This window comes from Calonectris borealis, chromosome 7 (genome assembly GCF_964195595.1).
Source record: "Calonectris borealis chromosome 7, bCalBor7.hap1.2, whole genome shotgun sequence".
Classification (NCBI taxonomy): domain Eukaryota; kingdom Metazoa; phylum Chordata; class Aves; order Procellariiformes; family Procellariidae; genus Calonectris; species Calonectris borealis.
Genome location: NC_134318.1, coordinates 21,486,832 through 21,514,524, shown reverse-complemented (window position 1 = coordinate 21,514,524; position 27,693 = coordinate 21,486,832). Strand labels below are relative to the sequence as shown.

General features: G+C 40.1%; 1 protein-coding gene across 4 annotated transcripts; it reads left to right on the top strand.

The window, feature by feature from the left end:
• The first annotated feature begins 1,801 nt into the window (after positions 1-1,801).
• Positions 1,802-27,693, top strand: HELLS (helicase, lymphoid specific). Of its 4 annotated transcripts, none has more exons than XM_075154485.1 (22): positions 1,802-2,207; positions 2,669-2,790; positions 6,343-6,465; positions 7,839-7,898; positions 8,386-8,422; positions 8,514-8,578; positions 9,067-9,108; positions 9,926-10,150; positions 11,637-11,819; positions 12,080-12,223; positions 12,805-13,001; positions 13,683-13,779; positions 14,675-14,836; positions 15,351-15,493; positions 17,117-17,255; positions 18,690-18,773; positions 18,858-18,977; positions 20,736-20,852; positions 21,788-21,947; positions 25,123-25,219; positions 25,436-25,512; positions 26,417-26,960. In XM_075154485.1, the coding sequence occupies exons 2-22, from the start codon at positions 2,686-2,688 to the stop codon at positions 26,593-26,595; spliced, it is 2,556 nt and encodes an 851-aa protein (XP_075010586.1). In that variant the 5' UTR covers positions 1,802-2,207; positions 2,669-2,685; the 3' UTR covers positions 26,596-26,960. The 4 variants fall into 4 exon arrangements, with proteins under 4 accessions (XP_075010586.1, XP_075010587.1, XP_075010585.1 ...); XM_075154486.1 differs by lacking the exons at positions 1,802-2,207; positions 26,417-26,960 and adding exons at positions 2,376-2,517; positions 27,138-27,693; XM_075154484.1 differs by lacking the exon at positions 1,802-2,207 and adding an exon at positions 2,376-2,517.

Here is a 27,693-nt window from a genome sequence, read left to right as displayed (position 1 = left end):
CACTTACTCATTCCACAGTAATAGCTGGATCTGGAGGAGGATGTTTGTCGGCATCGCCTTACTCACGTGTGCTAAGCCAGGGTAAGTGCCCTTGTCTGCAAGACTGGACGTGAATCTTTTGCACACTCCCCTTCTAAGTGTCTGTCTGTCTGTGGGATGTTAAAAACAAACCATGGTATGTGTCCAACAGGCTCCAGCCACAACTGACCGATCTGGTAGCATTTACCTAGAATAGTTTTTTAAAAAGCATGTTTTACAAAGTCTTTCACTGCATCAAGTTTTGTGGGTATTGGATATCTGAATGTCACCAAAGAGATGGCTAATTAATTGCCGTTCTATCATTTATTTCTGATGCCTTTTACCAATAAACACGGAAAATAATATTCCAGCCCTAATTACGACTAGTTGAACACAGAACCACCCTGCACACAAAGGCAAATACTCCCCTAGAAGCTAACAGAGCCGCTCTCCTGTTGTAGGGCACAGCAGAAGGTCCTGGGCCAGGGGTGGATGTAGCCACGGCGGCGGTGGTGGGAGGGAGAGTGAGGATTGCTACACAACAGCACAGTCTCTCCCTGCAAAAACGAATGTCAGTCGTGACGCTGAACCATCCACAGGGAGCCGTAACTCCACTACCCACCAGCAAACCCCCTCCTGCCCCAAACAGCTTACAGGCAAGGTGTTGGGCAGAGCAGGAAATGGCTGAGGCTGATTTAAGTGATAATCTGAGGTAAGGTGGTGTATGTCTCACTGTCTCACAGTTCTAAAAATGGTTTTAATGATATTACAAAATAACATGTATGGGTACAGGAGTGAGATGGAACATTTGTATTCTATTACATATTTTAGTAAGAATCTTATTTTCTTTGGATAAGAGATATAAATCGTGCTCCTTACAATTTCTGGGCAGGACAGATCTTACGGTGTTTTTTAAAAGAAGCAGAGATGTTAACATTTATATCCCAGCCAAATTTTCCCGAGTGCTCCTGAAGTTCTGTTTACACCTTCATCCCCGCTTCCTGCCTGCAGCTGGTGTTAGGAGCCTCGTAAGCCACCACGGTATTCCAGCTTGGATGCGTTTCAGTTGTCATCTAGGTGATGATTCTACTCTAACAATGTAGTTTGGAAAGCACTTTAGGTCTCACAGAATGAAAAGTGCCTTAGGAAAAAAAGGGGGGGTTTTGTTTATTCACTGTGATGTCTTGAGAATAGTTGCAAGTGAAACAGAAGCTTGAAAAAGGCTGCATTCAATTGCCACAATGCCAATAAAATAACTTTATTAGGGGGCTAATAACATTCCTCCCTGCTAACGTTCCCTCACATCGATGCAGAACCATCTCCAGTTAGCCTCCAAACTATGCCTTGCAAAACAGAATCACTTTCCCATAAACCACGCTACAACATCCAGAATCAGGCTCTAAGGCTTTGGGAATGAAAAGAATGCCATCCACCTCAGTTATTACTAGACTTGTTTGTTCTTCTGTTGCTTCTTTCCTCCCCCCTCTCCCTTTCCAGTTCTCTTGTTAGAACCAGGAGCTCTGGTCCCCACGTGTTTAAAATAGTGATCCATTTGACAGTCAAGTGCAAGAAATTACTAGCACAGCATTTTTTAATGGATCTGAGGTGATAAGCCCAAAGTTATTTTGTCAGCTTGTGTTATTTAGGGGAAGCTAAAGTGTTTGTGTTCTGAACACTGGAGATATTTACTTTAACGTAGACTATATATTGGGAAAGAGGGTTTTCCATCGGTTGAGGGAAGTGCAGCTCTCGTTTGGGTGTTACGCGTTCCTCTGCCCCCTCGTGGCACAAATCAGGAGTGTTCAAGTGAACATTTAGGGCTTTGCACTAGTGGAAATATCGGTCCTTCCTATGTCCATACGCTCCAGGCGGCGATCCGGAGACGTGCACCGGTGCCGCTCCTGCTGCCAGAAGGAAGCACGACGATGAAGCCCGGGCAGTTCCACCACGCTGTGCCCGGCCGGCGGCTGCTGACGGTACCGGCCTGCGGTGGCTCCCTCCGGGAGGGCTGTACACCTCAGGGCCAGAAGCACGGGTTAACTGAAACGTCACCGTCAGCACGGCCGAGGCCCCCCAGGCCCAGAGCCCACTGCAACGTGTGGAGCCCCCGCGTCGGGTAGGAAGGTTCAAGAGCGCTTCAGCACCTGCGCCCGACGCGGAGCAGGGCCGGGCCCGAGGACCTGGCCGGGGTAACGGCGGCGCGGCGGGCAGGGGAGCGGAACGACGCCCAGATGTGCGCGTCGCCTGCCCGGAGTCAAGATGGCCTGGGGGCGGGCCCGAGCGCGGGCGGGGCGCGCGACCTCGCGAGAGCGCCGCCGCCTCTCGCGCGATTTGGGCAGCGCGCGGTTTTTGGTCTCGCGAGGCGGGCGGGCGGTGCGCGGTGAGCGCGGGAGTTCGGCGGGGCGCGCCGGACGGCGGTGGCTGCGCGTGCCGCACCGCCTCGCGCCCAGCGGCCCCGGCGCGCGGCCATGCCGGCCCAGAACACGGCGAGCAGCGGCGGTGAGAGCCCGGGGCGGCGGCGGGCGGGCGGCGGCGGCGGCGGCGGGCGGGGGGGCGGCAGCAGCAGCAGCGGCGGTTGGGCGGCAGCAGCGGCGGTTGGGCGGCAGCAGCGGCGGTTGGGCCCCCGTGGTGAACCGCGCGCTCGTTGCAGAACCGCTGGGAGCGGAGATGGGGGAGCAGGCGGAGGCGGCGGTGATCACGCCGGCCATGCTGAAGGAGGAGGAGCAGCTGGAGGCGGCGGGGCTGGAGAAGGAGCGGCAGATGCTGGAGAAGGTGAGGGGCGGCCCGGGGGCGGCGAGCCCCCGCACGGCAGCTGGGGCTGTTGGGTTTGTCTGGGTCTGAGCGCCGTTAGTCCGCTCGGCGGCGGCTCGTGGGCCGGGGCGGGTGTCGTGCAGCTCCTTTGATTTCAAAACAAACAAACGTGAGAGGCTGTTAAAGTTCCGGGCGCTGGCTGTGATTCACAAGTGCCTTTGATCATCCAAGGGAGGCTCTTTTTTTATTTTGAAGGCTAACGGTGAACTCCTGCAGTCAGCAAGAAGCTTACTGCATTTTGTTCTCATTTAAGTTTGCAATGAGAAGATTATACCTCTTTACTTTTGTCGTTCCGAGCCTAGAAATCTAAGATATCATGCCTTTAAAGTAAGCTGATTTCAGAAAGGGTAGTAAGTTCACATTCTTCTGAATTTCTATCTGAAACGTTAAAGGCAAGGGTTTTTTGTTTGTGTTTTCTGTATGTGTACATAATGTTTCTTTTCCTCTTTTTGCTCCTTACTTTATTAAAAAAACCCACCAAACAAACGATCTGATTAGAGCTCTGCAAGACACTTCTATAAATACCATTTACCCTTTCCAGAAATAAGGCCCGTTATGCGTTTCTTTTGATAGCAGGTATAGTTTAGGCAATTGCTGTCACTGGCAGCTCATTCTCTTTGCAATGGTGTTTGAAGGCCACAAGAGAACTGCATCAAGGAAGTAGCCTAGCTTAAAAAGCCTAGCCAAAAAGGGCCGATTTTATGCCAGTCCTGGGCTGCTCTCCTCTGCACGCAGTTGTGCAGGCACCCCTAAGTTGAGGGGAGCAGGAGCTGCTTGAGCTGGCGTTGCTGCCAGGAGAAATGTACATGTAATCGTCCTGACAGTTGATGTTTGGTTTGTGTACTTTTGCTTATGATTGCTTCAAGGAAATGATACATCCCTAACACAAGTTACATAATCATTAGCACGTTTCATTTCTCTCTTGCCGTGAATGTTTTCAAATGTTGATATTAAGCATTGGTTGATATTAACCAATCTGTTTTGGAGAGAGAACATGAAAACATGATGCTTCTAGATCTTGTGCTGATACAAATTATCAAGGTATCAGAATGCTATATAAGGTATTGTATTTCAGGCATAAGGAAATACAAGGTTGAAAGGACGCTTCTCTTAAATGCTCTTTTGGGAATTGTATTCTAAAGAACTAATGCTATTACTCAAAATACTTGAGAAAGCAGTATTTGGTTTTTTTGCTTCTTTCAGAGTGCTCTCATTTTCCCCGTTTCTGTTAATTACGTAGCTTTGTATTCAGCCCACAGGAGGCTGATGTCTTAAAAATTGAAGCATTATTCTAAGGGCATGAAAAATACCATTTCTAAGGCCTGGAACTAATTTTAGTTACTCTTTCTCTTTTCACTAAGAAAAGTTGTGATTTATATAGGTATGTTTTTAGGCTGCAGCATTTTATGATACTGTAGTTAGAAGATAATACTTTATTCTCCCAGAAGTCTAATAATCTTCTTTCTTGCAAACATTAAGTCATCACAGAGCCTGTCTGAATTTCTCTTCAGGTATTCTTTGATTAGACTTGGAACTAAAAATTTGGAGGCAATGCTTTTGGAGGGTAAGGAGGAAACTCCTGCAGAGCAGATTATCTCATTGCACAGGAAGTGTTGAGAAAAAGACTTAGAATTTAATTTCTTTCACAACAAACCACTTCTGTAACAATGCTATAATGTGATATGGCTGGGGTTTTGTGTGTTCTCTCCGTTTCTTGAGAATCCACAGAGCTTACCTCTAGCAAAGGTATCACTCCATTGTCCTGTGTGCCTCTATCATGCTTTCTCTGTGCAATCTGGGGCCAGTCAGACCAAGCGAAATTACTCACGTCGTTAAACCCAGGCTTACTGGTATCTGGAGGGCAGTTGGATGTTCTTGAAGCTTCTGGGGTTTTTACGCTTGTCACTTCAGCAAACCCCCTGCCAGGTTATTTGTACAGCAGTTCAACAAGAGTCACTTGTTCTTTCTGTGGGCTGATGGCAAAATACCACTATGCAAATAGATAAGAATGTAGAGTGATGAGAAAGTGGCAAATTTTTGACCTTTTCAGTCAAAAAGGGGGAAAAAATCCCACTTTGAGGATTGAGTCAAAGGACAAGGTAGAGGAATCATAAGAGTTCAATGCTGTTCATCATCTTTGAGTTTTCTTCCCCCCCTCTTCCTCCCCCCCGTTGAAATTTTTGCTGTTGGTCAAAGGAACAGGCCTTCAGATTGACCAGTTAATGGAATAATGCTGTGTTCATGCCAATAAAAAGTGAGCAATTTGCTGAATGATGTAGTTTAGTGTTAGTTATATTCTCTCTTGGTGTTGCCATCAAGAGTTGATCTTTCTGAGCTCAGGTTCTTTTCATCATCCAGGAAAAAACCTGGATTGGAGAGAGCAGAAGCAAATAAAAACTGTATGGAGAATCACTAGGCGGCAATCTCTTCCCCCAAAGAACTTGTTGAGATAGATCTTCCTCTCATAAAAGAATACGGTGATAGCTACCTGATAGGAATGACATGGAGCACTGTTTGTGGAAAATAAAGGTGTGATTTCTGGGGAAGAGAAACATGCTTCCCCTTTACTGTGTCACACAGTTTGTCCCATGATTCAGCTAATATCCTTTTCCCCTGCCTGTTAGTCTCTTTAGTTTCAGAAGATTCCCTTGCCGTTCTGTCTTAGCGTGCCCTTCCCCCGGTGTCTCTTCTGAAGGCAATGGCATAGATAAGCATCTTGTAAAGCTCTGCATCTTGCCTTTCTGGGGTTTCTCTTGGAGATGCTAATTTATACCTTTTCACTTGTTTGATATCTCAATCTAGCAGGCAGTGTTAGATGAATGCAGATGGGTGAATGCTTTTGTACTTTTTGGAGGAGTCTTGATCTGAGTTTTAAAGAGTAATTTGCAAACTTACAAATGCACAGCCCTGACTAATTCAACAGAAGTTACTTTTAAAAGCATGTGTGGATTTTGTAAGCAAAGTAAGCAGAAGTTACTGTTTTTATATTGGGAACTGGCTTGACCTCTGTAAATTAGGCATGGTGGTTTTGTAGCTGTCTGACTGTCTTGTTCATGATGAAAAACTGTACCTTTCTGCAAATCGCATATTGAGGAGTCCCAACCAATACTTGGGAAACTGTGCTGAATTTTGCCGGGTAGGGTTTTTTTTTTCCTCCCAAATTTTGCAGGCTGCAAATAAACTTAAATTTCATTCTGCTCTAAATCTATAAATTGGAGTTGAGACATCTTTGAGCCCCTGTATGCCTTGTGCTACTGCACTGGAAGCGTATGTGTTGCAGAGCTCTGTTTACATGTGCAAGTGAATGCAACCCTCAGTTACTTTCACCTTACAGCACCTCATAGGTACACGTGAGTCCACACACTCGGGAATCATAGATGTATAATGACTGGAAGGGAAAGGTTATGTGTGTGTGAGACAATTGTAGTTATCCTGTAGAAGAACCCTTCAGTATATTAAAAGCATTAACTCTGAAGCATTTATAAATACTTGACACCTCTTTGTGTTGGCCAGGCTCGCACTTCTTGGGACAGGGAGTCAAGTGAAATGCGCTATAAGAGGCTTCAACATTTGCTTGAAAAAAGCAACATCTATTCCAAATTCTTGCTAACCAAAATGGAACAGCAGCAACTGGAGGTAGGTGTATTCTTGTCTGCAGTGGGGATTCTTAAGATGGGCTGCCATTTGTTTGGGGTTTTTTTTGCCACCCAGGTGTTTGAACTGAAGTAAAAATGCTGTTAAGATTGCAATAATAACATGAAAATCTACTGGAACTACTGCCCAGAAATGAAGTGGTGCTTTACATAATATTCAGAATTTGTTCTACAAATTAATAGATAAATCAGACTGGAAAGAGCATGAATTATAATTTAAAATCACAGTGTAAAGGTGGCACTGATATCTTTACCATGCTTCTGTTGGCCTAAGTACTAGGAAGAGAAAAGAAATATTTGAAATAAGAAACAAAGTTTAAGGGAGCTAGAAAACCTGGAGGGAGGATAGAAGATGCAAAGAATTGACAAGTAGGAAGTTGTGCAGCCTGTTTGTGTTAATTACTGAAGGCTGAGAATAAGACAAGTCTTCAGGATGCTAATGTAGGCCTCCCTCAAACAAATTTATAAATTACAGTGATCTGAGGCCGTGGTGTTCCCAAACGAGCTTCCATAAAATAATTTGATATGGGTTGTTTTTTTTGTTTTGTTTTGTTTTTTTAAATCCATGGGCTGCTGAGTTCATGTCTAGCTTTATCTTGACTTTCTTAACTGTACCTTTATGGACAAGCTTGTAAGAGTTTACGCTTGAGAGAGAGGGAGAATCTTAGGAAGAGATTCAGGGCAATGATGTTCTCAGGAAAGTGGCACTGACAGACTGCAAGAACCTCCTTTCTAAAATACTTTTCCAGTTTAACTGTCAGCTCGAATTCATGGTTACTGCATTGATAGAATGCATGTTTCAGTGCTAAGTCTTGATCCATCTGATAAATACCAAGGTTTCTTATCTCTTTTTCTAGGGTCCTTTTGCTTTCAAGTAGAAATAGTAGATGGAATGAAAATCTTGAATTTTTGAATTCTTCAAGATGTAAAAGCACTTCTTCCTTAAAGGCATTGTAGGCTACTTACGTTGCTTTCTGTTCTGCAATGAACACAAGTGGTAATATGTAGAAGTTAAAGGGGAGCTGCATACATGGAAAACTTCCTGCAATAGGTGTGATCTTAAGGAGTTTACAGTTGGGAATATTTTTGTTGGAGTCTTTCTAAATTACTGTATTTAAGTGTTTGAAGTATTCACTGAGAAGCAATTCAGAGCAATTGCCCTTTCTTGTCCAAGTTTTGCTTTATCGTTTTAAACTATGTCAGAATAGAGGCTTTTAGGGAGATTGCAAAAGCAAAGTCGGTAGGGTACGTAGAACTCTACATTACCAATGTCATCTATGCCTGTTATCACTTCTATAATGGATAGTTCTCTTGTGGTGTTATTGAAAGATAAGAAATGTGTGTGGGTTTTTTTAGGAACAGAGGAAGAAAGAGAAGTTAGAAAAAAAGAGAGAGATGATGTTAAAATCTGCCAAGGTAAGATTAACTATTTATTTTATGCAACTTTCTGAATAAAAGTCTGACAAATTACGATGTCAATTTTGATCAATATAGGTAAACTAAATAAGTTAGATTAGCCAGTATTTGACTTGCAGGATCTATCTAGTACACCATGTTTATTTTAACCATAAAAAGGCTGTTTAAAAGTGCTTAAAAATTGCATACCATGACAGTCATCATAAGGAGGTGTTTCTGACTAATTTATACTAAAGAAAATGGTTTTAATTTGTTTTGAGGAGGTTTTTTGTTTTAGCAATGATTGTTTATTCAACCAAGATGCTGAATGAGTAATAAAAAAGATAAGCAGGAACTTTTTTTGCAGCATTTTTGAAAACTGCTTAATAGTAAAAGTGTTTCAAGAAGCTTTCAAAGGCAGTGGTCTGAGGCTGATTACATCTTTTTATCTGTCATGATAGTTAGAGATGCATAACATGATGAACCTCTTCCTATGTTTATTTCCTAGGGTCAAAATCCAGTTGATGGCAAAGAGGAGAAATTAGGTAATGTATTAGGCTTTGCCTTTTGCCAGTACTGGTGTTTTTAGTTTCTTTAATGTTTGATGTGTTGTATAAACTTAAATGTTATTTATAGGTGCAAAAAAGAAGAGAGGGAGAGAAGATGGGACATACAACATTTCAGAAATTATGTCCAAGGAGGTAGGCCATAACTATAAACAGGCTTGTCTGGATTTTTGTAGCACAAATATTAACTGGTGAGGCAATCGCTCTGTGACTTCTGTATTTTAGAGCAATACATTCTCGTATATTGCCATCAGAGATTATCAACCAACAGTCAACAGTAGTTTGTCTGTAATGTATGACTTTCTTCCAACAAAGATCTATGTAACAAGCAGTGTTGTCAGACCTGTGGAATTCAGATGCTTTTTTCTTTTTTTTAAAAGTCTTTGGAGAGGCAAGCTGTGAAGAGACTACATTGCCAGTTAAATTTTCAGTTACCCTTTGTAATTGGAATGTGTTCTCTGGTGTGTGGCCTTGTTTAGAGTCACTTGTATGATTAATGATGTTGCATGGAAAGTTTTTTAAAGTATGCCCAGATTCTTCAATTAAAAGATCTCATGAAATACAAATTGTAATAGCCTTTAATGTTGAAAAGCGTATAAGCATAGTTTTTTCTTTGTTTCCAGGAAATATTATCAGTGGCAAAAAAAAGTAAAGTGGAAAATCAGGTATGTTGGGACATGTTATTGCAGTTTAAGTGTGTTAAACACAAAGGGAGGGAGGACTTCTTATACTTTATAGAATACCTTTAAACTTTTCCTGTAAAGAAACATCTCTCTGCTAAATATTGAAGTCCTGAATTAGAAGTTTAAAAAAGTGGTGCAAGTGAATGCACTTAAATACTTATTTTCAGAAATCCAAGGTGAAAACTTATAATTTTTTTTTAAACACTGAATTTGAACGTATATTTATACTTTATAGAACACCTGTAGTTTCAAAAATAAGGGAAATAGGAATTTACTAAGAAATATTTCTGCTGGTGTATAAGACCTTAAGACATAGTCATTTTTAAACATTCAAGCACGGAGGTAACAGGTATGGTCTCTTCTGCTTCTGCTGTAGTTCAAAAGCTACATGCACCGTATGAATTTCTTTCCAACTTTCTCTAGAGTCCACTTATAGAAGGGAAATAGCTGCATTAAATGCCAGCCGCTGTGAGGAATGTTTTAAGTCTGCTTGCTTTTATGGCTAGAAAATTATAAGCCATATCGTTTCTGTAGCTATCACTGCTCTTCAATTCGAAAGGATTAAAGAATGCATATAAGGCATTGAAATTTTGCATGTTGATGTATACCTACGTAGTAATATTAATCCCAAAAATAAATTCTACTCTTGAGTTGACAGTTACTCAAAATAAGTCTTTGTGTCAGGGGCTGGCTTACTTCACTGCACATTAAGACTGCTGTAAATTGGGCAAAAGTATGTCTTAGCTGGGCTTTGATGTGCATTCCGCTTGTCACGTGTTCCTTGAACTTCCCTCTATAGGATGAAAGCTGTTCTGACAACCTGTGTCCAGAAGACCTGCAGAAAAATGGAGACTCAAATAGCGTCATTAAGGATAGATTGTGTCAAGCTGTACGACACAGTGCCAAGCAATTCCTTGATCCAGTACGGAAATTTAATGGACAACCAGTGCCTTTTCAGCAGCCAAAGATTTTTACTGGAGGTGTAATGAGGTGGTACCAAGTGGAAGGCATGGAGTGGCTAAGGGTATGGACTGATTGTTGATGAAATTAAATCTGTTACTGATTGCAAACAGGGAAGTGGAGGGGAAGAGACACTAGAAGTCTGTGATCATAGTTGGTATAGGGAAGGTGAAGAAGAGACAGTTCTTTACAATTTCTCATGATGCAAGAATCTGGTGTTATGAAAATGTTGTTAAGCAGCAGATACAATGCTTCAGCATGGGGAGGATATTTGTGTTTGTAAATGTTTCTTTAGACTTTCTGGTTGATGTTCTCCATCTTCCCTTTCTCTATTTATTTTCTTGTTCAACTCAACTGTCTTTTCAGCCTCTCATTACAAATACTTTGTGAAAGCAGAAGGACTATGCATACTACTAAGGGACATTCTTACTATTTTGCTCTCTAAAGGGCTTGAATACCTAGCCCATAGGTGTTTAAAGACCCACTACCTTGCAGGCCTGACACAGATGAGTTTTCCATTCTCTGCATCTTGGAATCAAACTAGCAATATTAACACGGTGTTTTAAAAACGTTTTGTCTTTAGCCTTTGAAATCAAAAACCAAAGAAACTTGCCATAAAAATTGCCCACATACATATTTAACTTCTATCCGTTTTTGCTTGCAAGCCGAATTAGAACAACTTTGCTTTTTAATTATCGGAGCCAGACAGAACTAATTTTCATTCTGCTACTGATCTCATGTTTCCTTTAGTTTTTTTCTTTCTTTTTTTCTTCCCCACAAGCATACGTATCTTGTTTTAACAAGCTTAGGTTGATCTCACAAGTGAGTGCCGCTAAACTCACTCACTCCGTTCTGTCACTGGGAAGCGCGCAGGGAAGACAGGCCTGTTCTGGGAGGGGAAAAAACAGCTTCCTTGGGCCCTCAGTTATAATAACCTTCTTTATGAATCTTTATGAATAGTAGATAGAGTAGCCAAAGAACACTTCTGTGTCTTTCTGTTCTTTTGCGAGAGGTTGCTCTGTCACTTGTCAGAATAGGCAGTGTCTACACAAAGAACTTTTGCTGAAGCAGCTGGCTGTGTTGGTCAGGAATTGCACCTTTTTCCTATGGTGAAGTAGTTGTGCCTATAGAATCTACGTGAACAGATAAAACTGAAACATTAGCACAAAACTTGGTCTTTTTTGGGGGGGGGGGGGAGCTAAGGGAATTCTTTGGAGCTGGGATGAGTAAAAATTTGGGTAGTGAGAGCTGTACTTGCAGTTGAAGTGCTTTTTGATATAACACTAATTTACGTGCTTTCCTTTGATACTGTTTTGGTTTTTGCCTCCTAGTCAGGCACTTAATTGGCTAGAAGCACATACACCTACATATGAATGTCTGGTGTGTACAAGATGCTTGTATTTATTTTCATCATGGAGAAATCTTACTCGTCTGTAATATAAAATATGCTTAGTAGAGAGTTTCTACAGGTGTTGCATTCCTAAAGATGTCTGTTGTTCTTAAGGTGTGTTGGCTATTTTGTATTTACATTTATTTTTCTGTATATGCAGATGCTTTGGGAAAATGGTATCAATGGCATTTTAGCTGATGAAATGGGGTTGGGGAAGACGATCCAGTGTATTGCAACAATAGCACTGATGGTGGAGCGAGGAGTCCCTGGTCCATTCTTAGTATGTGGTCCTTTGTCCACTCTTCCAAATTGGATGTCTGAATTCAAGAGATTTACTCCAGAGGTAAAAGAAATGAAGATTTTTCTTTTTCTTCCTTAGGTTTAAAAGAACAAATAATTTAATTCTTATTCTAATTCTTTGCTTTGAAATGTTCTCTATATAGAACATCAGTTTAACTATAGTTGTTTATGTGGTTATTATGCTGTGCCATGACTTGCTGTGTATTTACAGCCTTCTTGTAACAGAGCTAATTATCTCTACTATCTTCTGTTTAGGTTTAAATGAGTTTAGTTCACCTGACTTCTAAACCTCTTTTTTTTCAGATTCCACTAATGCTCTATCATGGAGCTCAGCAGGAACGTCGTAAACTGGTTCGTAAAATTCACGGGCGACAAGGATCACTGCAAATCCATCCTGTGGTCATTACTTCCTTTGAAATAGCAATGCGAGACAGGAATGCCCTGCAGGTATCTAAGTTCTCCTGAAAGCCTTAGGACGGGTGGAATGCCTCATCACTAATAGCAATGCTTTTGAATATAGTAAAAAAACCCCGCATGCTGCCTGTACAACAGGTGTCATACTGTAGCATTTATATTGGCATTCACTTCTGTTTCCTTGGTAGCAGTGGCTCTGGAATTCTATGCTTAAGAAGTTCTTCAAACAGAACACTATCCAAAAAGTGAAGTAAGCAGATAGTTACAGCATACCTACTCTTTTCATTACCTCTCTGTAGGTGATGGTGAGGGAGGCTTGGAGTAAAAGCTGTACATAGTGTGTAAATATCATGGTTAATATCAGAATGGTTGTTTCAATGAGATGAGTTTCTTGTAGGAGTTTTATCACAATCACCTAAGCTTTCTAAATGCAGTTACCATGAAGCAGATGCATGGCATTAACTGTTTGGACTCAGCTCTTCTAGTCTGGCAAAGTAAAATAGAATCTTTGTAACGGTCCATATCAGACCGTCTTATTAGTGCTGCTTATCTCATCTGGCACATGTTTTGATGGAGTAAAGCTAAGATTACTGAAATACCCTTTCTTTTTGTAGCACTGCTTCTGGAAATACCTGATAGTAGATGAAGGTCACAGGATTAAAAATATGAACTGCCGCCTTATCAGAGAACTGAAACGATTTAATGCGGACAATAAACTCCTGTTGACTGGTACTCCCCTGCAAAACAACTTGGCAGAGCTTTGGTCATTGCTTAACTTCCTGTTGCCAGATGTGTTTGATGATTTGAAAAGGTAGGTTGCGATCTGATGGTGAAAACTATTCCCCTTTGTTCTGTTGGGCATTATTGTGACTTTTTAATAATTAAACTTGTATCAGCATGTGAAGAGCTATTTTATGGTATGATTGTAATTTGATATGGTTATTTGGTGGTAAACGCTTTGAAATGTGTCTTGCCTTCACGCTTAGTTGTTTCAGAAAGTAAGGAAGTAATTGTCAGCTCTGTGGATAGTGGAAGCTCAACTCGGAGCTAGGACATGAGCATTTGAGGGGAAAGATGTTTGTCTAATCCTAAGTGCCTGCTGCTGCTTGAGATTCTCTGAGGTGCTGGAGAAAGCTGTGTGAGGCTGGCAGACATGGGGCCCATGGGAGACAGATCCTTTTCTGAAGCAGTAGGGGGTCAGGTGGAAGAACGTTGCCAAAACAGTCAAGGCTAATTTTGGGAAAAGATAGATTGAATATAATAGATTATAGTGAATATTCCAACTAATACAAGTATTTTTACCAATCACTTAAAACCTCAAGCATCTGAATTGACAGGTATATTTCGGAAATACCTCCTGTTCACCTTCCATTCGTGATGGATAGTAGTGCTTTGTTTTTCTTAAATCGCAGGATAAGAGAAGAACAATGTACTTAAATAATGAAGAATAATAGCTATGAAGTAAGCTATTTTTTTTTCTTTGTTTTTGTAGCTTTGAATCCTGGTTTGATATTACCAGCATTACAGAAACTGCCGAAGATATTATTGCTAAAGAAAGGGAGCAAAACATCTTGCATATGCTGCATCAGGTTTTCACTTATTCTTTGTGTTGGTTTTTTCATGGTTTATTTCTAACGTTGACCATTATTATGAAGTGTGTCAAAATCTTCTTTGTGGAGCTGAATTCTGGGCCCGAGGCTTTTATTGTGGCACTTCTGGACTTCCTTAGACTTGTGGGGGTTTTTTTCAATTTTTACAGCACTTATAAATGCTGAAAGGAACAATATACCTCTTTGATAATGACTCATTTTTATTCTTGGAACTGAATTGAGTTTAGTCAAACTTAATTGCCATTGCTTGCTCCTGTTTGCCAAAAGATTGAATTGGTATATTTATTTTATTGAAAGATAACTTTGAGGGAATTTATGTAACTTTTAGGTGTTGAACAGAATACCTTTTGACAAACTAGTTGTATAATGTGCCTGTCTTCAAAACCAGACTAACACTCAAAACTTCTATTTTTTTAAGGGAGGGTGTGGAGGTAAATGCTTACAGAACTATCATTTTCCCATCATAAGCTGATGGTGAGAGATATAAATTGTGTCTTCTAGGTATAATTGTCTATGACAACTTATTATTTATTTTGGTTAAAGGTTTGGGGCTTTCCTGTAATAACTTGATTTAAGAAATATAATAATTAAAATGAGCTGTTTCATAATAAAATTACTTTTAGTTAATGAAAATTATTTGAAAGGGCTGTAATCCATATCAAAAAATGAAATATGGAACTCTGCGAATTAACTCCTTTGCTTTAAATTGTCAAAATAGCATTATATCAGTTGACCCGTTTGTGTGTTGTTTGGTGGTTTGGGTTTTGTTGTTGTTGTTGTTGTTTTTCGGGTTTGTGTTTTTTTTTTTTTTTTTTTTTAAACTAGCCATGTTGAGAGCTTTGAGTAATTGTAACACATCTGCTCAACATTTCAGATTCTGACACCGTTCTTACTGAGAAGACTGAAATCCGATGTTGCTCTTGAGGTTCCTCCTAAACGAGAAGTTGTGGTATATGCACCGCTGGCAAAGAAGCAAGAAACTTTCTACACTGCCATTGTAAATCGCACCATTAGGAAACTGCTTGGAAATAATGAGGTATCTACTGATATGGATGTTAGAAATGTGCTTGCTATTAATGGTTTGTAGCCAAAACCCATTGGTATTGCTTTATTACCATTGTGACTAAAACCACTTTTTGCTTAAATTTTTAGTCTGATCCTTTTGTTATCTATTTCAATGGCAGTTACTGTGACTGGCCTCAGTGGGCACAGAAGTAATACAGTATGAGTGTAAATATGTTCTTGATTACTTGTAGCTCAGGGGAAAAAGAAGACAGTTTTCATAGAGCTGACAGTTTCTGCTGTAAAATCAGTAAGGTACTAATGCAGCTTTTAAAAATCAAGCAGAAGCTTTCAAAATCCACAATTATAGACCTTTAAAATTTGGGCTGCATTTTCTACTTAGCAAAACTTACAGCTGCTGAGTCTATGTAAGTATTGCATGATGCATATCACTGAGACCTCTTTTCAGTATTGAGAATTCTTGGTCAGCATAGGCCTTTGAATCTGAAGCTATCTGCTGTTGATGGCAACATTATCATTTCCCACAGGAAGAAGTAGTTGAGTTGAGTCCTACAGGCCGACCAAAACGCCGTAGTCGAAAACTGGTTGATTATTGTGAAGAAAATAATGGTTCACCTGATGACTTGGAAAAATTGATCAGCAAAATGCAAGAGGAAGTAGAAAAAGAGAGGTGCCTGCCCTAAAAGACTTTTTTTTTTAATTATACTGAATATCTCCCTGTTAGTTTGCTTCCAGAGCTTTGCTTACTCAAATTGATCAAGAAGAATGGCATTTCATAATTCACTATCCTTGTAGCTTTATGGTTTGTTTCTTTGCTTTTACCTAATATTCGCTGGGCCATGATAGCAATGATTAAGTTGTACCATCACTCACTGACTCATTAGAGTTATAGTTAACTACAAGACACTTACTCTTAGACCTGTGACCTTTGCAGGATCTAGCAATAAAATTGCTTCTTGAGTCCCTGTTTTCATTAGTCACAGTCTTAGGTAGGTCCTGTGACGATAGTGCTATTGATAATCCATAAAGAGCTAAAATGTTCTAGTGTGAAATGTAATTCCTTTGGGTGGTTAAAACATTTTGGTAGTGAAGAACTGTGGTTTCACCAAAGCCTCAAGGTCTAAGATGGTGTTGGGTACCAGCCAGGGAAGAACTGCTTCATCGTAGTTATTTGGTAGTTGAAATTTCATTGTAATATCTTAGGTCCTGGCTACAGCTAGCAATGAGGACAAAGAGCTGAAGAGCTTGGCTTATTGCTAGGTTTTGCAGGCTTTGCAAAGTTCAGGTAAACTTTTTGTCTCCAATGTCCAGTTATGTTCACAGGTATATCTTCCATTGGCTCAAAGACAGGATGAGAGATAATGCTGGTGTGCTGACTACAGTTAACTCCTAGGTTTCTGCGGAATTACTCAGGAACACTTGAAGCAAAGTTTGGGCTCAAGGCTGGAGAAAAGGGAGGAGTAGTTTGCTTGCTAAATGTTGTAAAATATGTAGGCTTAAGCTGAGGCCTGGAACCCAGATGGCCAGCATGGTTATTGCTGTTTTGGTGACAGGTATTGGTCACTTTCTAGTGATTAAGATCAGAGATGAGGCTCAGGACTGAGGGAGCTGAGGAATCGTGTTCATTCTTGGTTTGGCAAGGTCTGTTGGTGGCTCTAAATTGGCTGGAAGTCCCCTGGGCATAAAGAAAACCGGGTTAATCTTCAGGGTTGAAGTGTACTTATTTTGCTAGATTTTTATTGTAGTCCAGTGTACTTTGCAAGAACAGACACTTAAATATATGTTTGTATTAGTTTTATGGTATGCATGGATCCCTTATGTTGGAGATGGTACTTAGATGTGGAAGAGCTAAATAGCTGTATTCGTTGTGAATCCTGCAATGTGTACGTGTGGCCGAAATGGGATGGGTAGAGAGCTGATTTTGGAATAGCTTATGTACTGTTCCGCAGGAAATGTGACCATTTGTTCTAGAGAGGGCTTGCTTCTGTTCCCTTTTCTGGTCACTGTTTGCTGGGTGACTTGCACAAGTTGTATTTTTCTGCTTCTGATTACTCCTGACTGCCCTTTTGTATTTTAAACGAATAATGGCAAACCCTTGTGCCTTCAGTGCCAAGTGTGGCACTAAAAGAAGTTTTGTCTGGTAATAGCTTTACTAACTATGAGGGATTTTGTGGATATTGGACATGTGAATCCATTGCTTGATTTTGGTTTTATTAGTATTTTTTTCTCTTCAGTATCTGTAGCATAATAAGGTGATGCTTTCTGTACTAATAAGATGACGTTTCTTTTCAAGGCCAGTGGTAGAAGTGAGCATTCCCGTGGATTCAGAGGTGAACCTTAAACTGCAGAATATTATGATGTTACTGAGGAAATGTTGTAATCACCCCTATCTTATTGAATATCCATTGGACCCTGCTACACAACAATTCAAGGTACATATTTTAAAAGGGTTACGAGAAAAATTATTCCAGGCATTAAAAAGCAATAGGCTGTGAGCTGATGGCAGTAAAGAACGGCCTTTTCAGTGTGTTTGGCATATGCGTCCCCATTGAATTCCAGCAGTGTACTGAATCATTACTTGAACCTTCCTGCAGCAGCAGTTGCAGAGACCAGTTCAGCCTCGGTGCCCATTTAGCCTTTGCATAGTGATGCCGTAGTGTTCTTCGTTATGGTAGCGCTCATCTGCTGGGAGCAAAGTTACTGAATTCAAACAGTAGCTGGGTTCCATTGACTCAAGGTGGTTTAGGATCTGCCTGCAACTCTCACCACAAAGGTTAATTTTCAAAACAAAAAATGCTGACCTTGGTGAACTGTTCATGACAACTTGTACACGCTGCAGGAGATGCGGTGGTAACTTTTAAGTGTGAGGTATTGAAGGGCTGAACCAAGTACAACAGAGTTGTCAGAGAATACAGCATCCTCTCTCCTCCTCAAAAGGGAAAAAATCCAAATTATATCACAAAGGCCAGCTGGTCGTTTAATCTACACGAAGCAGTTGGCAATATAGGAAAGTATGAAGTAATTTGAATTGAAAGAATCTTGAACAACTGGAAATTGCTTCCACATTCTAAATGTAGGTTTGTGGGCATGTGTAGTCATGTTTCCTGTTCAGTGAGTGACAACAGATTCAGCTGCACTCAGGAGCAAGCTGTTGGAGTTTATCAATGTAAAGTCAGTGCATAAAAAGCAGATAGCCCAGTCTGGGTTGATGAGGGGAAATTAGTCAATGTGTAGAAAATGCTGACTGTTTGACAGTTGACACCACTTACAGGAGCTAGTACCTGCTCAGGAAAATGGATTAGGAATTATCGACGTGGCCACTGTATGGCTCAGACCTGAGAAGTTTCTATATCCCTGCTCTAAGCCCAGAGCAAGAATTAGATCTAACAAACTCTCATGAGCAAAAGGGGGGTCTAAGGTAGCAGTGTGAAAACTTGTTCTCTGAACTTTTGTCACTTGGCTGATGTGTAGTAACTTGTTTAGCAGTGCGTCCTTATATCCAGTAGGTGGAAACCTTGTGCATTAATTACAAGCTGGAAAAGAAACAACAGTGCTTTTCCATGTGGAAAAGTTAAAATCATCAGGGTTTCTCCTCCCAGAAATGGGATGAAAACTAATTAGTTTTTTTAAAAATTATTTGGGCATATGAAACGGTGGGGTTTGATTTAGTTTCATAATGATTTAACTGATTCAATGTAGTTTTCTAAAATTAGTGTTGCTTCCAATCTTACAGCTTTTAGTTAAAAAGATGGTACAAGCTTGTTTCTGTGAGAAGCTTTCAGACAGCTTTTGTTGGTGCTTCTGAGTCGGGGTAACCTTTGGTATCCTTCCCTCCTAATATATGATTCTCTCTCCCCTGTTCCAAGGTTGATGAAGATCTAGTAAAGAATTCAGGCAAGTTTCTACTCTTGGACCGAATGCTTCCAGAACTGAAAAAGAGAGGACATAAGGTAAAGCTAATGATTTGGGGGGGGGGGCATAGTTTTCTCCTTATAACCAAAAAATGGTATTAAGGAATCTTCCTGGTTTTGTAGGTCTTGTTGTTCTCACAAATGACTATGATGCTTGACATTTTGATGGATTACTGCTATCTGAGAGACTTCAGATTTAGTCGATTGGATGGCTCTATGTCCTACTCGGAGAGAGAAGAAAATGTAAGTAAATGCGCATGCCCTTTGAGCCTCTTAGCAAATTTGCTTGTTCCTGTGACACTGGAATATGATTTTGCACAGCATTTAGCCTTTAATAAGCAAAGGGCATCTATGTTGAAAACTGACATCCTTGCTGCTGCTTTAATATCTGCAGCTCAGAAATACTGAAGCAATGAAATGTGTTACTAACCAATATCTTGGGGTATGAGTAGAATGATGGGTGCTCACGTGCTCTGTTGCCCAAATGTGAAGTATGTAATGTATCTAGATTGTGGCAGATGCTAATCCCTGTTTTACCCCTACATGTATTGTTTCCTAGCATCCAGGATGTGATGCCAGCATTTATGGGAGCGTACTGCAAGTCTAATGCCAAATAAAGTAGATTTCTAGGAAATGAGGTTTTGTACCTAGTGGGACACCTGTAACTTCAGCCTGAAATTGCACGTGGATTTCTTCCAGCGCAATCCTTTGTTCTTGCATACTTGTAATGGTTTCAAATAACCACAGAATGCCTTACTACTGAAGCATATATTTATCATCAAGAGCAGCCATGCAGGGTAGTTCTGGAAAACCACCTCTCTGAGGGTTTGCAGGGATGTAAAAGAGCAATGCATTTGTGGAGGAAGTACGCAGGATGTATCTAAGCGATGTGCTGCAATTGCTATCTGGTCTCCAAAGTATGTACTGGTGTCTATGAAGATACGGAAAAACAGTGGCAGATGACAGATCATCTAGCTCAAATTGTGCTTCCCTTTGCCCCATTTTTTACAGTGCAGCAATGTGGCTGAGGAAAACCAAACCCCTAAACACTTAGGTTGCTACTGTTAGAGCTGATTCTTAAAGAGGAAAGGCTAACTAGCAACGTGTCAGCAAGCTATAGTGACTTTTATTAAGCTGGTAAAATTTTGTGCTGCTGGCTTGTGAGGATTTTTAGAAGTTGATTGTGTGCCTGCCACAGTGTGGTATGGGTGCAGGATGAGAGAAATCTTCCAGGTCACCAGCTGAAGTTCAGCAAGGCTCTTCCGAGCTCCATGATTTGCTGCTGGTGCTGCAGATGCTGATGTCCAGGAGAGCCCAGAGGATATGAGGCTTTTAGAGAGCTTGGGTAGCTGCTTCCACCTGGCAGTGGGGTGATGGTTTCTTTTTCTCTGCTGTGATCAAAATTCTGAAAATTACTGTACACTTCCAGTTTTCTACCAGCATGTGGGTGGTTAGACTAAGTAGTCTAGGTTTTGACTGGTGTTGCAGACCCAGTAGGAGCTGTGCTGACACTTGGAAACATCTTGCAGTGAAAGTAGGCTAGATGCTGAGTAGGAGGCCAGAAAGTTGCTCTTAGTTTTGAAGTAGGAGGATGAGGTGTTCAGGGTGGCTGGAAGTTCCAGTCAAGTTGTCATCAGTATTTTAGATTGTTGCTTGTGTCAAGAAGTAGATGTGCTTTTAGGCTCCGCCAGCTTGGACTGTGCTCACCTTGCTCGTCGCTGGATGGTAGGTTATGTGGAGGTGAATGTGATTTCGACCATACCTCACTATAGTCATCTCCACTCTGTGTTAGACAACTCATTGAGTGGAGTCATCAGATAAGAAAATACAATTGCTTCATTTCTTGGTCTTGTTCCTGTCCCAAATGCATGCAATGGCCTCTAACAGTGTGTGGTGTGTTTTATCTGTGTTCATCTTTTTAAACGCAGGTCTCTCAAAATAAAATGTTAGCTATGTTGTGTTTGATCCATCTGCTGGTTTTAATAGACAATTCTCTTCCAGATGCATCAATTCAATACTGACCCTGAAGTCTTCCTGTTCTTAGTGAGTACAAGAGCTGGAGGTTTGGGCATTAACTTAACTGCGGCAGACACAGTTATCATATACGATAGTGACTGGGTATGTTGACAGACTGTTAACCTAGTGATGTGTGTCATAAAATGCTTTCTCTATTGCTGCTTTTGATAATCATTTACTAACCCATTATATTATAGACCATTTCTGTAACTTTAATGAGGTGTTACATGAAGATAATAGTAAGTAGCATATGCAAACATGTTATATGTGAAATATGCAGCCTCATTTGAAAAGTCCTAGGTTATCGAATACAACGTTAGAGTTAGTTTCCAAAAGTAGCCTGTTTGCCCCCAGTTACACCAAAAGCAGGAGGAGTTTTTCTGTTATTGTTGAAGATGTGTTTCCTTCTTTCGATTTATTATTTAAGTTTGAATGTAGCTGGACCTTCTACAGGTGCCCTGTTTTCAACAGCTGCTATGTTAGTACCAGCCCCTTGAATTTCCTCCTGTGACTTGCCACATGTGTGTTAGCTAGCTAGGATTCTGCTGCTCCTGTGAGTCTGGAGGCTGGGAAGAAGAGAGGCATGGAAGAAAATGACTGAGGACCTCTGCATCTTCACTGTATTTTAATAGACAGCTCTGCTGTTTGCATGACTATTCAGCTTCAGGACAGCTAAAGCAGCTTCAGAAATGGCTGAAAATTTTTTTAATCCCTTTTCTTATCCTCCAACAAAAAACCCGACAAACCTACAACTAACACCCTCAGCTAAATTTGTGATACCAAACATGTGCATCTGTTGAAAACTGCAGCACATAGCGCAGAAGCGGTCCGAGCTGGTTGGGTTACTTGGCTGTGCAGCTATAGCAGCGGAGCTCGTCATGGACGAGTTTAAGAGTGAAGAGTTCTATTATGCCGTGGCTGCCCTGCTTATTGCTTCCCCTCTGACTCTCAGAGCTCACTATTGAAAATGCTGCCTGTGGTACGTCTCTTTAAAAAACGGGTAATGACGTAGCTGACTTGTCTCATTATCTGCTCAGAACCCCCAGTCGGACTTGCAGGCGCAAGACAGGTGTCACAGAATTGGCCAGACAAAGCCGGTGGTGGTTTATCGTCTTGTGACAGCAAATACTATTGACCAGAAGATTGTGGAGAGAGCTGCTGTCAAAAGGAAGCTGGAGAAGCTGATTATCCACAAAAGTTAGTATCTGTCTCTTACGACTTCCTGTAAGCATTGCTTCTTTAAACCTCAAGAGAGAACTCTTGCTGCTCTGTTTTGTGACTGCTTAGTAGTTTTTCTTAAACGCAAAAAGCTTCATCCTCCCAACAAGTGGCTATATGGTGTTACTTTTCATTCTTAGACACTTTACATTCTTAGACACATTATAGATAACTTCTGCAGCCAATTAAAGGATAGCACGTCTAGTATTTCTGGAATCACCATGTTACGACTACTCCTTTACTAGCAGATAAGGGAAAAAAGAGGGGTGATGGGACAGTGAGCCTACCTGGAAGAAATATAGGTAAAACCAGGCAATGAGAGGGTAGAGCTCTGGGCTGTTGGCAGCTTGCCAGCAAGATGACAGTTTGTTTGACCCAAATGTTTTTGGACTTTTAGCATTGAAAATGCTGGGGGTAGATGACAAGTCTAAGTTGATTATCTTTTTAAAATCAAATTAAATGAACCAGAATATAAATGGAAAAGCAGATTAAAAAATTCTTACTGCTTGCAATTTAATTTATAACAATTCTTCAATTGGAGCAATATGCCTACCTAATGACATCTAGAGCAGTGTTTCATGATGTGAAGTTTAGCAATAGATTTTTCCAGTTGCACTGGCAAACTTGCTTGAGTAGGCTTGAGTTCCTATTAAAATTGGTAAAATGAGCAGAGACTATAGGAAGTTGGTTTCTGGGGGGTTCCTACTAAACTTGATTGAGACTGCAAATCCTAGAGCTTAAAAATCACTGTAAAAATTTTCAGCATCCTGTTTGCATCTGTCCTTCTGAATTTAAGAACAGGATGTTATAACCATAGTAGAATAGTTCTGTTTGAACAATTAACCAGTGCTGAATAGAACAATAGTCCTTGATTTTATGTGCAGAACAATGGTGATTCTTGTTGTGTTCTTGATTATATAGTTGGTCATACTCAAAAGTCTTTAGAAAGTGATTGGATTGAAATGTCTCTTTTGGGAGTAAATTTTTCTTGTTTGGGTCCTATAGAAAGCCTGCTTTGCTTCCGTAGCTTATTCTGTTTGTGATATCTGGACACTAGCTCCCTTTAGCATTTTCCATACACTAAGCTCACTTGAAAAATACAATTCTTGTAACTTGGTATGGGCTTCTGACAATAATTAGCCTTATATTGAACTTCAAAGGAGGTTAAGAACTTCTCAGTATATTAAGGGGGGATGAGGGGGAAGGCATTTTTTTGAGGACATAAAGGGGTAGAAAGGCCACACCTGTAACTGTCTGCTGCACAGTGCACTGCTTGTCAAGCCTAGGCTGTGGTTTGCCTCTGGTTTTGGATGATGTTAGCTAATCTTTGTTAGATGCTTCCTTTAGCCTAGCTTTAGCCTTTTTCTTTGTAATCTGTTTGCCACTGCTGTCTTGGTGTGACTGCCAGGACTGCCGTCTGACTCGTTAGAGGCATGTTAATGACCAATTTAAGTAAGAAAAATTTGTTTTTAATGCTTTGATTATGGTCCAACCTGAAGTTAAAACCAAAATGGCAAGATGAGCATGCAAAACAGAATGGGCTCTAATAGTAGATGACTGCCATATACTCCAGTAGCAATGGGAACTGGGAATAGTTGTACTGGAAGGAAGCTAAGTGTCAAGTTGGGTCATGCCTTCAGTTTTGCAGGAAGTTGAATATTTATCTTGGTAATTATTGATGAATCATATCTAAATCTTGCAGCTCAGGTAGGGGCGTCCCCTGCAGGAACCTTTGGATCCACTGTGTAAATGTAAAGGTCATGTAATGGATCCTATAATTTTGAATATTTTTAAAAGTGTTGGAACTTTGGAGGAGTGAATGAGGAAGGGATGTCATAAAGCTTACTTAAGTCAGGCCTTTCAGTGGTGTCTAACCGAGTAGGGTGTGTACAGTACAAGTATTGGATCTTAAGAACTGAACTTTGTTGCAGAACGGAATGCTTTTTTGACCTCAGCACCAGGTTACTCTTTCCGTCTTGTGCTTCTGTTCTATTGAAGAAAGTTGTCTGGGAAATTTTATGACAACCAGCATGATTTCAGTTAGATTAGTAGGTGTCAGACTAAGCTTCTATTTAAAGCGTTAAGTGCTTGATAGGGTCTTCTGTATTTTTCTCTGTGTCACTATTATTGCAACCCAAAACCTGTACAGCGCTAGTTCAATGCCATATAGTTTGTGAAACACTGAAAACTAAAAGGAAGAGACTGAATCACTAATAATGCATGACAGGACCTGGATCCTATGTGTCACAGCAGATGTTAATGGGGGAGAGAATCCTATAGCTCAAACCCCTCTGGAACTTGCATCTGATTTGCACTTCACAGAGAAACAGCCAGTCCTTGGAGGGAGATGGGAAAAGGTGTGGGGAGGACTTCTGAAACCAAGATATAGGGAAGAGAGCAGTGAGTGTGATGAAAGGGATCGGTGAAGGCCCATTAATAAAATGGGTACGTGTGTTGATAAAAACCTGAGGAAACTTGGCACAGAACAGTAAGGCTTGCTTGTCTCCTTGAAATGTGCAAGTCTGAGCTTGACTTCATCCATGCTCAGCTTTAGTTAAGTAATAATCTTGTATAATTTTTTTGGATATTTGGGCTGACATCCAGCTTTGTGTGTAGATAGGCATTAGCATAGTCTCTTCAAGAAGCCAAGCTGTGTCAGGTGTATTGTTTTGTCGTGTTTATCTAGTCCATTAAACTGAGGGATGTTCTCTCTGCAAACCACATATCTTTCACGTATTTCTGATGTTGTGGTTAATACTGCTTACTTTGTTTCAATCAGCTTACAATACAAAGGGAACAAACTTCAGCATCCACCATCTAACTTTATTTACAATGTTTTTACTGTAAGTAGAACTAATGGATTTTCTGCTCTGTGTGTGCGTGTGTGCATGTTGAATTGGTGTTTCAATCAGTTCTTATGCATACTACAGCTAGAAGGTGAAAGGCCTGCATGTAAACTCTTCATGTACCTCTGACTTTTTTCCACCAGTTAGGCTATTAAGTGTGTTTACCTGAGGGCTGAAACAATGAAACATAGCATTAGTTTTGATGTGCAAGAGTGATTTGTTCGATATGTTCATCCAGCATTGATTTAACAATTTACAGAATTTGTTCCCGTCTCTGTGTACTTTCTTAACATTTCTCCTTTCTACAGATCAGTTTAAAGGTGGCAAATCTGGTCTAGCACAGTCAAAGAGCTGCCTGGACCCTCAGGAATTAATAGAATTACTGAAATCCAGAGACTACGAGAGGTATACAGATTTCATATTTTTCTTGGACCATGAGTTTGTAACTTGCAGCTTGCAAGCAGCTGTCAATAGCTCTCTTGTCTTATGAAGGGGTGTGTGGATCTTCACAGTGGAAAGAATGTCCTAGGGATTCTGCTATGTGGGAAAACTGACTTCTATGGAATGCTAACTGTAACATGCTTTTATCTGTATTGAGAGAGATTATTTCTTCCTCAACAGGGAGGTTAAAGGATCTAAAGAAAAAGTAATCAGTGATAAAGATCTAGAGTTACTCTTGGATAGAAGTGATCTTATTGGTAAGTCAGAGTTTTCATCTGTTTTTTTTTTTTTTTCTGTTCAAGAGTAAATTCATACTTTGTAAGAGTCTTTATATGTAGAAAGCTGCTATAGCTTCACTTCCCTACAGCTGTGTTGTACATCTGAAGAAGGACCCTTTAGCCTCTTTGCTGACATTTCCAATAGGATTTGCTGAAGAAGAAATAACAGAACTTAAACAGAAATATTCCAGAAAACCACATTCATGCATAGTGTGCCCTGAGCATACCATGAATGAAAAGGATAGATTAGGAGGTGTTCTGCAAAGCAACTTTCCCTGTAAGTTGCTTTAATTGATCAAAATAGAAATTATTCTCAGAGAAGATTTATTTCAGCAAACTTGTTTAAAAACCTATTTTGATACTATCATAATTCAAAATATAGCCTAACATTTTTTGGGGGGAAAAAATTGAGCTTTTCAGAGTTACCATGGCTTGTCAGTGGATCAAATATTTTAAAAAAAAAAAAACACCTAAATTTTTTGAGGTTGTCTGCAAATTCTAGTGCTTGATCAGGCCAAGATATTATAAAAAAAAAAACCCTTAACTTTTCTGAGAAAGGAAAACATTCTTGTCCAATTCATCTAAACAGTAGATTTAGTATGCTTTGTTTCCTTCAGCATCTTTAGGAGAGATAAGCCTCGAAGAAAAAAACCAGTCATTACAGAATTTAGAAGTAAAAATGATAGCTAGCCTTAAATAAGTGTGATATGTATAGTTTGAGTAAAATAACTTTGCCTTAGGAGAATTGTTGCTACACTTAATTTTTTTTCCTAGATTATCTAAAGAAATTGTTTTGTAAAATTGCTTATTTCAATTAACTGATGCTAATACAGAAAATGACTCTTGATGCACTGATAATATGGTGTATCTCTATCTTTACAAGTTCAGGCTGTGAAACAATCTGATTTCTCCTTTCAAGTTGAAGAAGGTGCCATTTATTTTATGTTATTAGTGTGCATCATACTTATAATGGTTGCTTATTCTTTTTTTTTCTTGGCTATACTAAGCAAAATTAGTATATTAAAATTGTCAAAAAATGTTTATACAAAGATATTAGTTTAGCATTATGTACTGAATATTTACTACAGCTAGCTGCCATTGATGCTTTAGAAACTGAAATGCCACCTCTCACCCCTCTAAGCCATAATTATTAAATTTGATATAAAGATAATACTTTTTCATTAGGTTTATATTCACTGGAAGGGCAACATAGTGATTGCAAGTGCTAGGAAAACAAGATGTAGGTTTTTGAACTTTAGAAAAGAATATTGCTTAGCAGAGCCGTAACTTTCTGTTTCTCCTAGTAACTTCAGTAAATAGGATTAGTGCATTCTGTTTTCTTCTCAGGAAAATGAGACTAGTTCAGGCAGATTTTAAAACTGTGTATCTCCATTCAGATTTAGCCAGAGGTGTTGGAAGTACACAACTGAAAAATATTTTCAAGCACAAACTTTTAGTAGCAAACCGTTGATGAAGGAGCAAAATGATTTTATCAACTTGCTTTCCAAATCCAAACAAAAATACATACAACTTTTATGTCTGCAATAGTAAGGTTGCAGACACTTCACCTGTTATTGTTGATCTTTGTTTTGTTTTAATCCTAGATCAAATGAAGACCTCTGAAAAAATGAAAAAGGAAAAAATGGGTGTCTTCAAGGTCCTAGAAGAATCATCAGATTCCAATGCAGAATGTGTGTTCTAATGTGCAAATGTGGCCTGTAGTCTTACAGGACAAACATACGACTGACATCAGATCTTCCAGAGATGTCACTTACATACTCATCCTTTATGCTGACTTTCTTTAAGGCCTTGTTCAAATCCCTTGTGTTCTTTCAGTGAATTTTAACATGTTCTACAGTGTAATGCAGGTGATAGTTTCATGTTGTAGCTTTGGTAGGCTCTCACAAAGAATTAAGAAAATGAGCGTTTCACACTTGCAGCTAGCTCTTGTGATCAGTGGTAAAAACTGGCAAATTTGTGTAAAAAAAAAAAAAAAAAATCTTCCTGTGGAAGTCCTAAAACACTTTTTTTTATATCGTGTCAATTATGGTTTTATTTGGAAGGGAGAGAACATGTGCCTTTGTTACAGCCAATTGTGTAGCTTCTGTTTTTAACTTCTGCAAATTATTTTGATTAAATAAATGTCTGGTTTGTCCTAAA

What these genes read in the sequence shown, in the direction of transcription:
- HELLS (XM_075154484.1), top strand. Translation starts at nt 2,487, where the DNA reads ATGCCGGCCCAGAACACGGCGAGCAGCGGCG. An exon ending in CAGAAATTATGTCCAAGGAG is followed by an intron (nt 8,579 to 9,066) that starts GTAGGCCATAAC and finishes CTTTGTTTCCAG; the next exon opens with GAAATATTATCAGTGGCAAA. An exon ending in TCATATACGATAGTGACTGG is followed by an intron (nt 20,853 to 21,787) that starts GTATGTTGACAG and finishes TTATCTGCTCAG; the next exon opens with AACCCCCAGTCGGACTTGCA.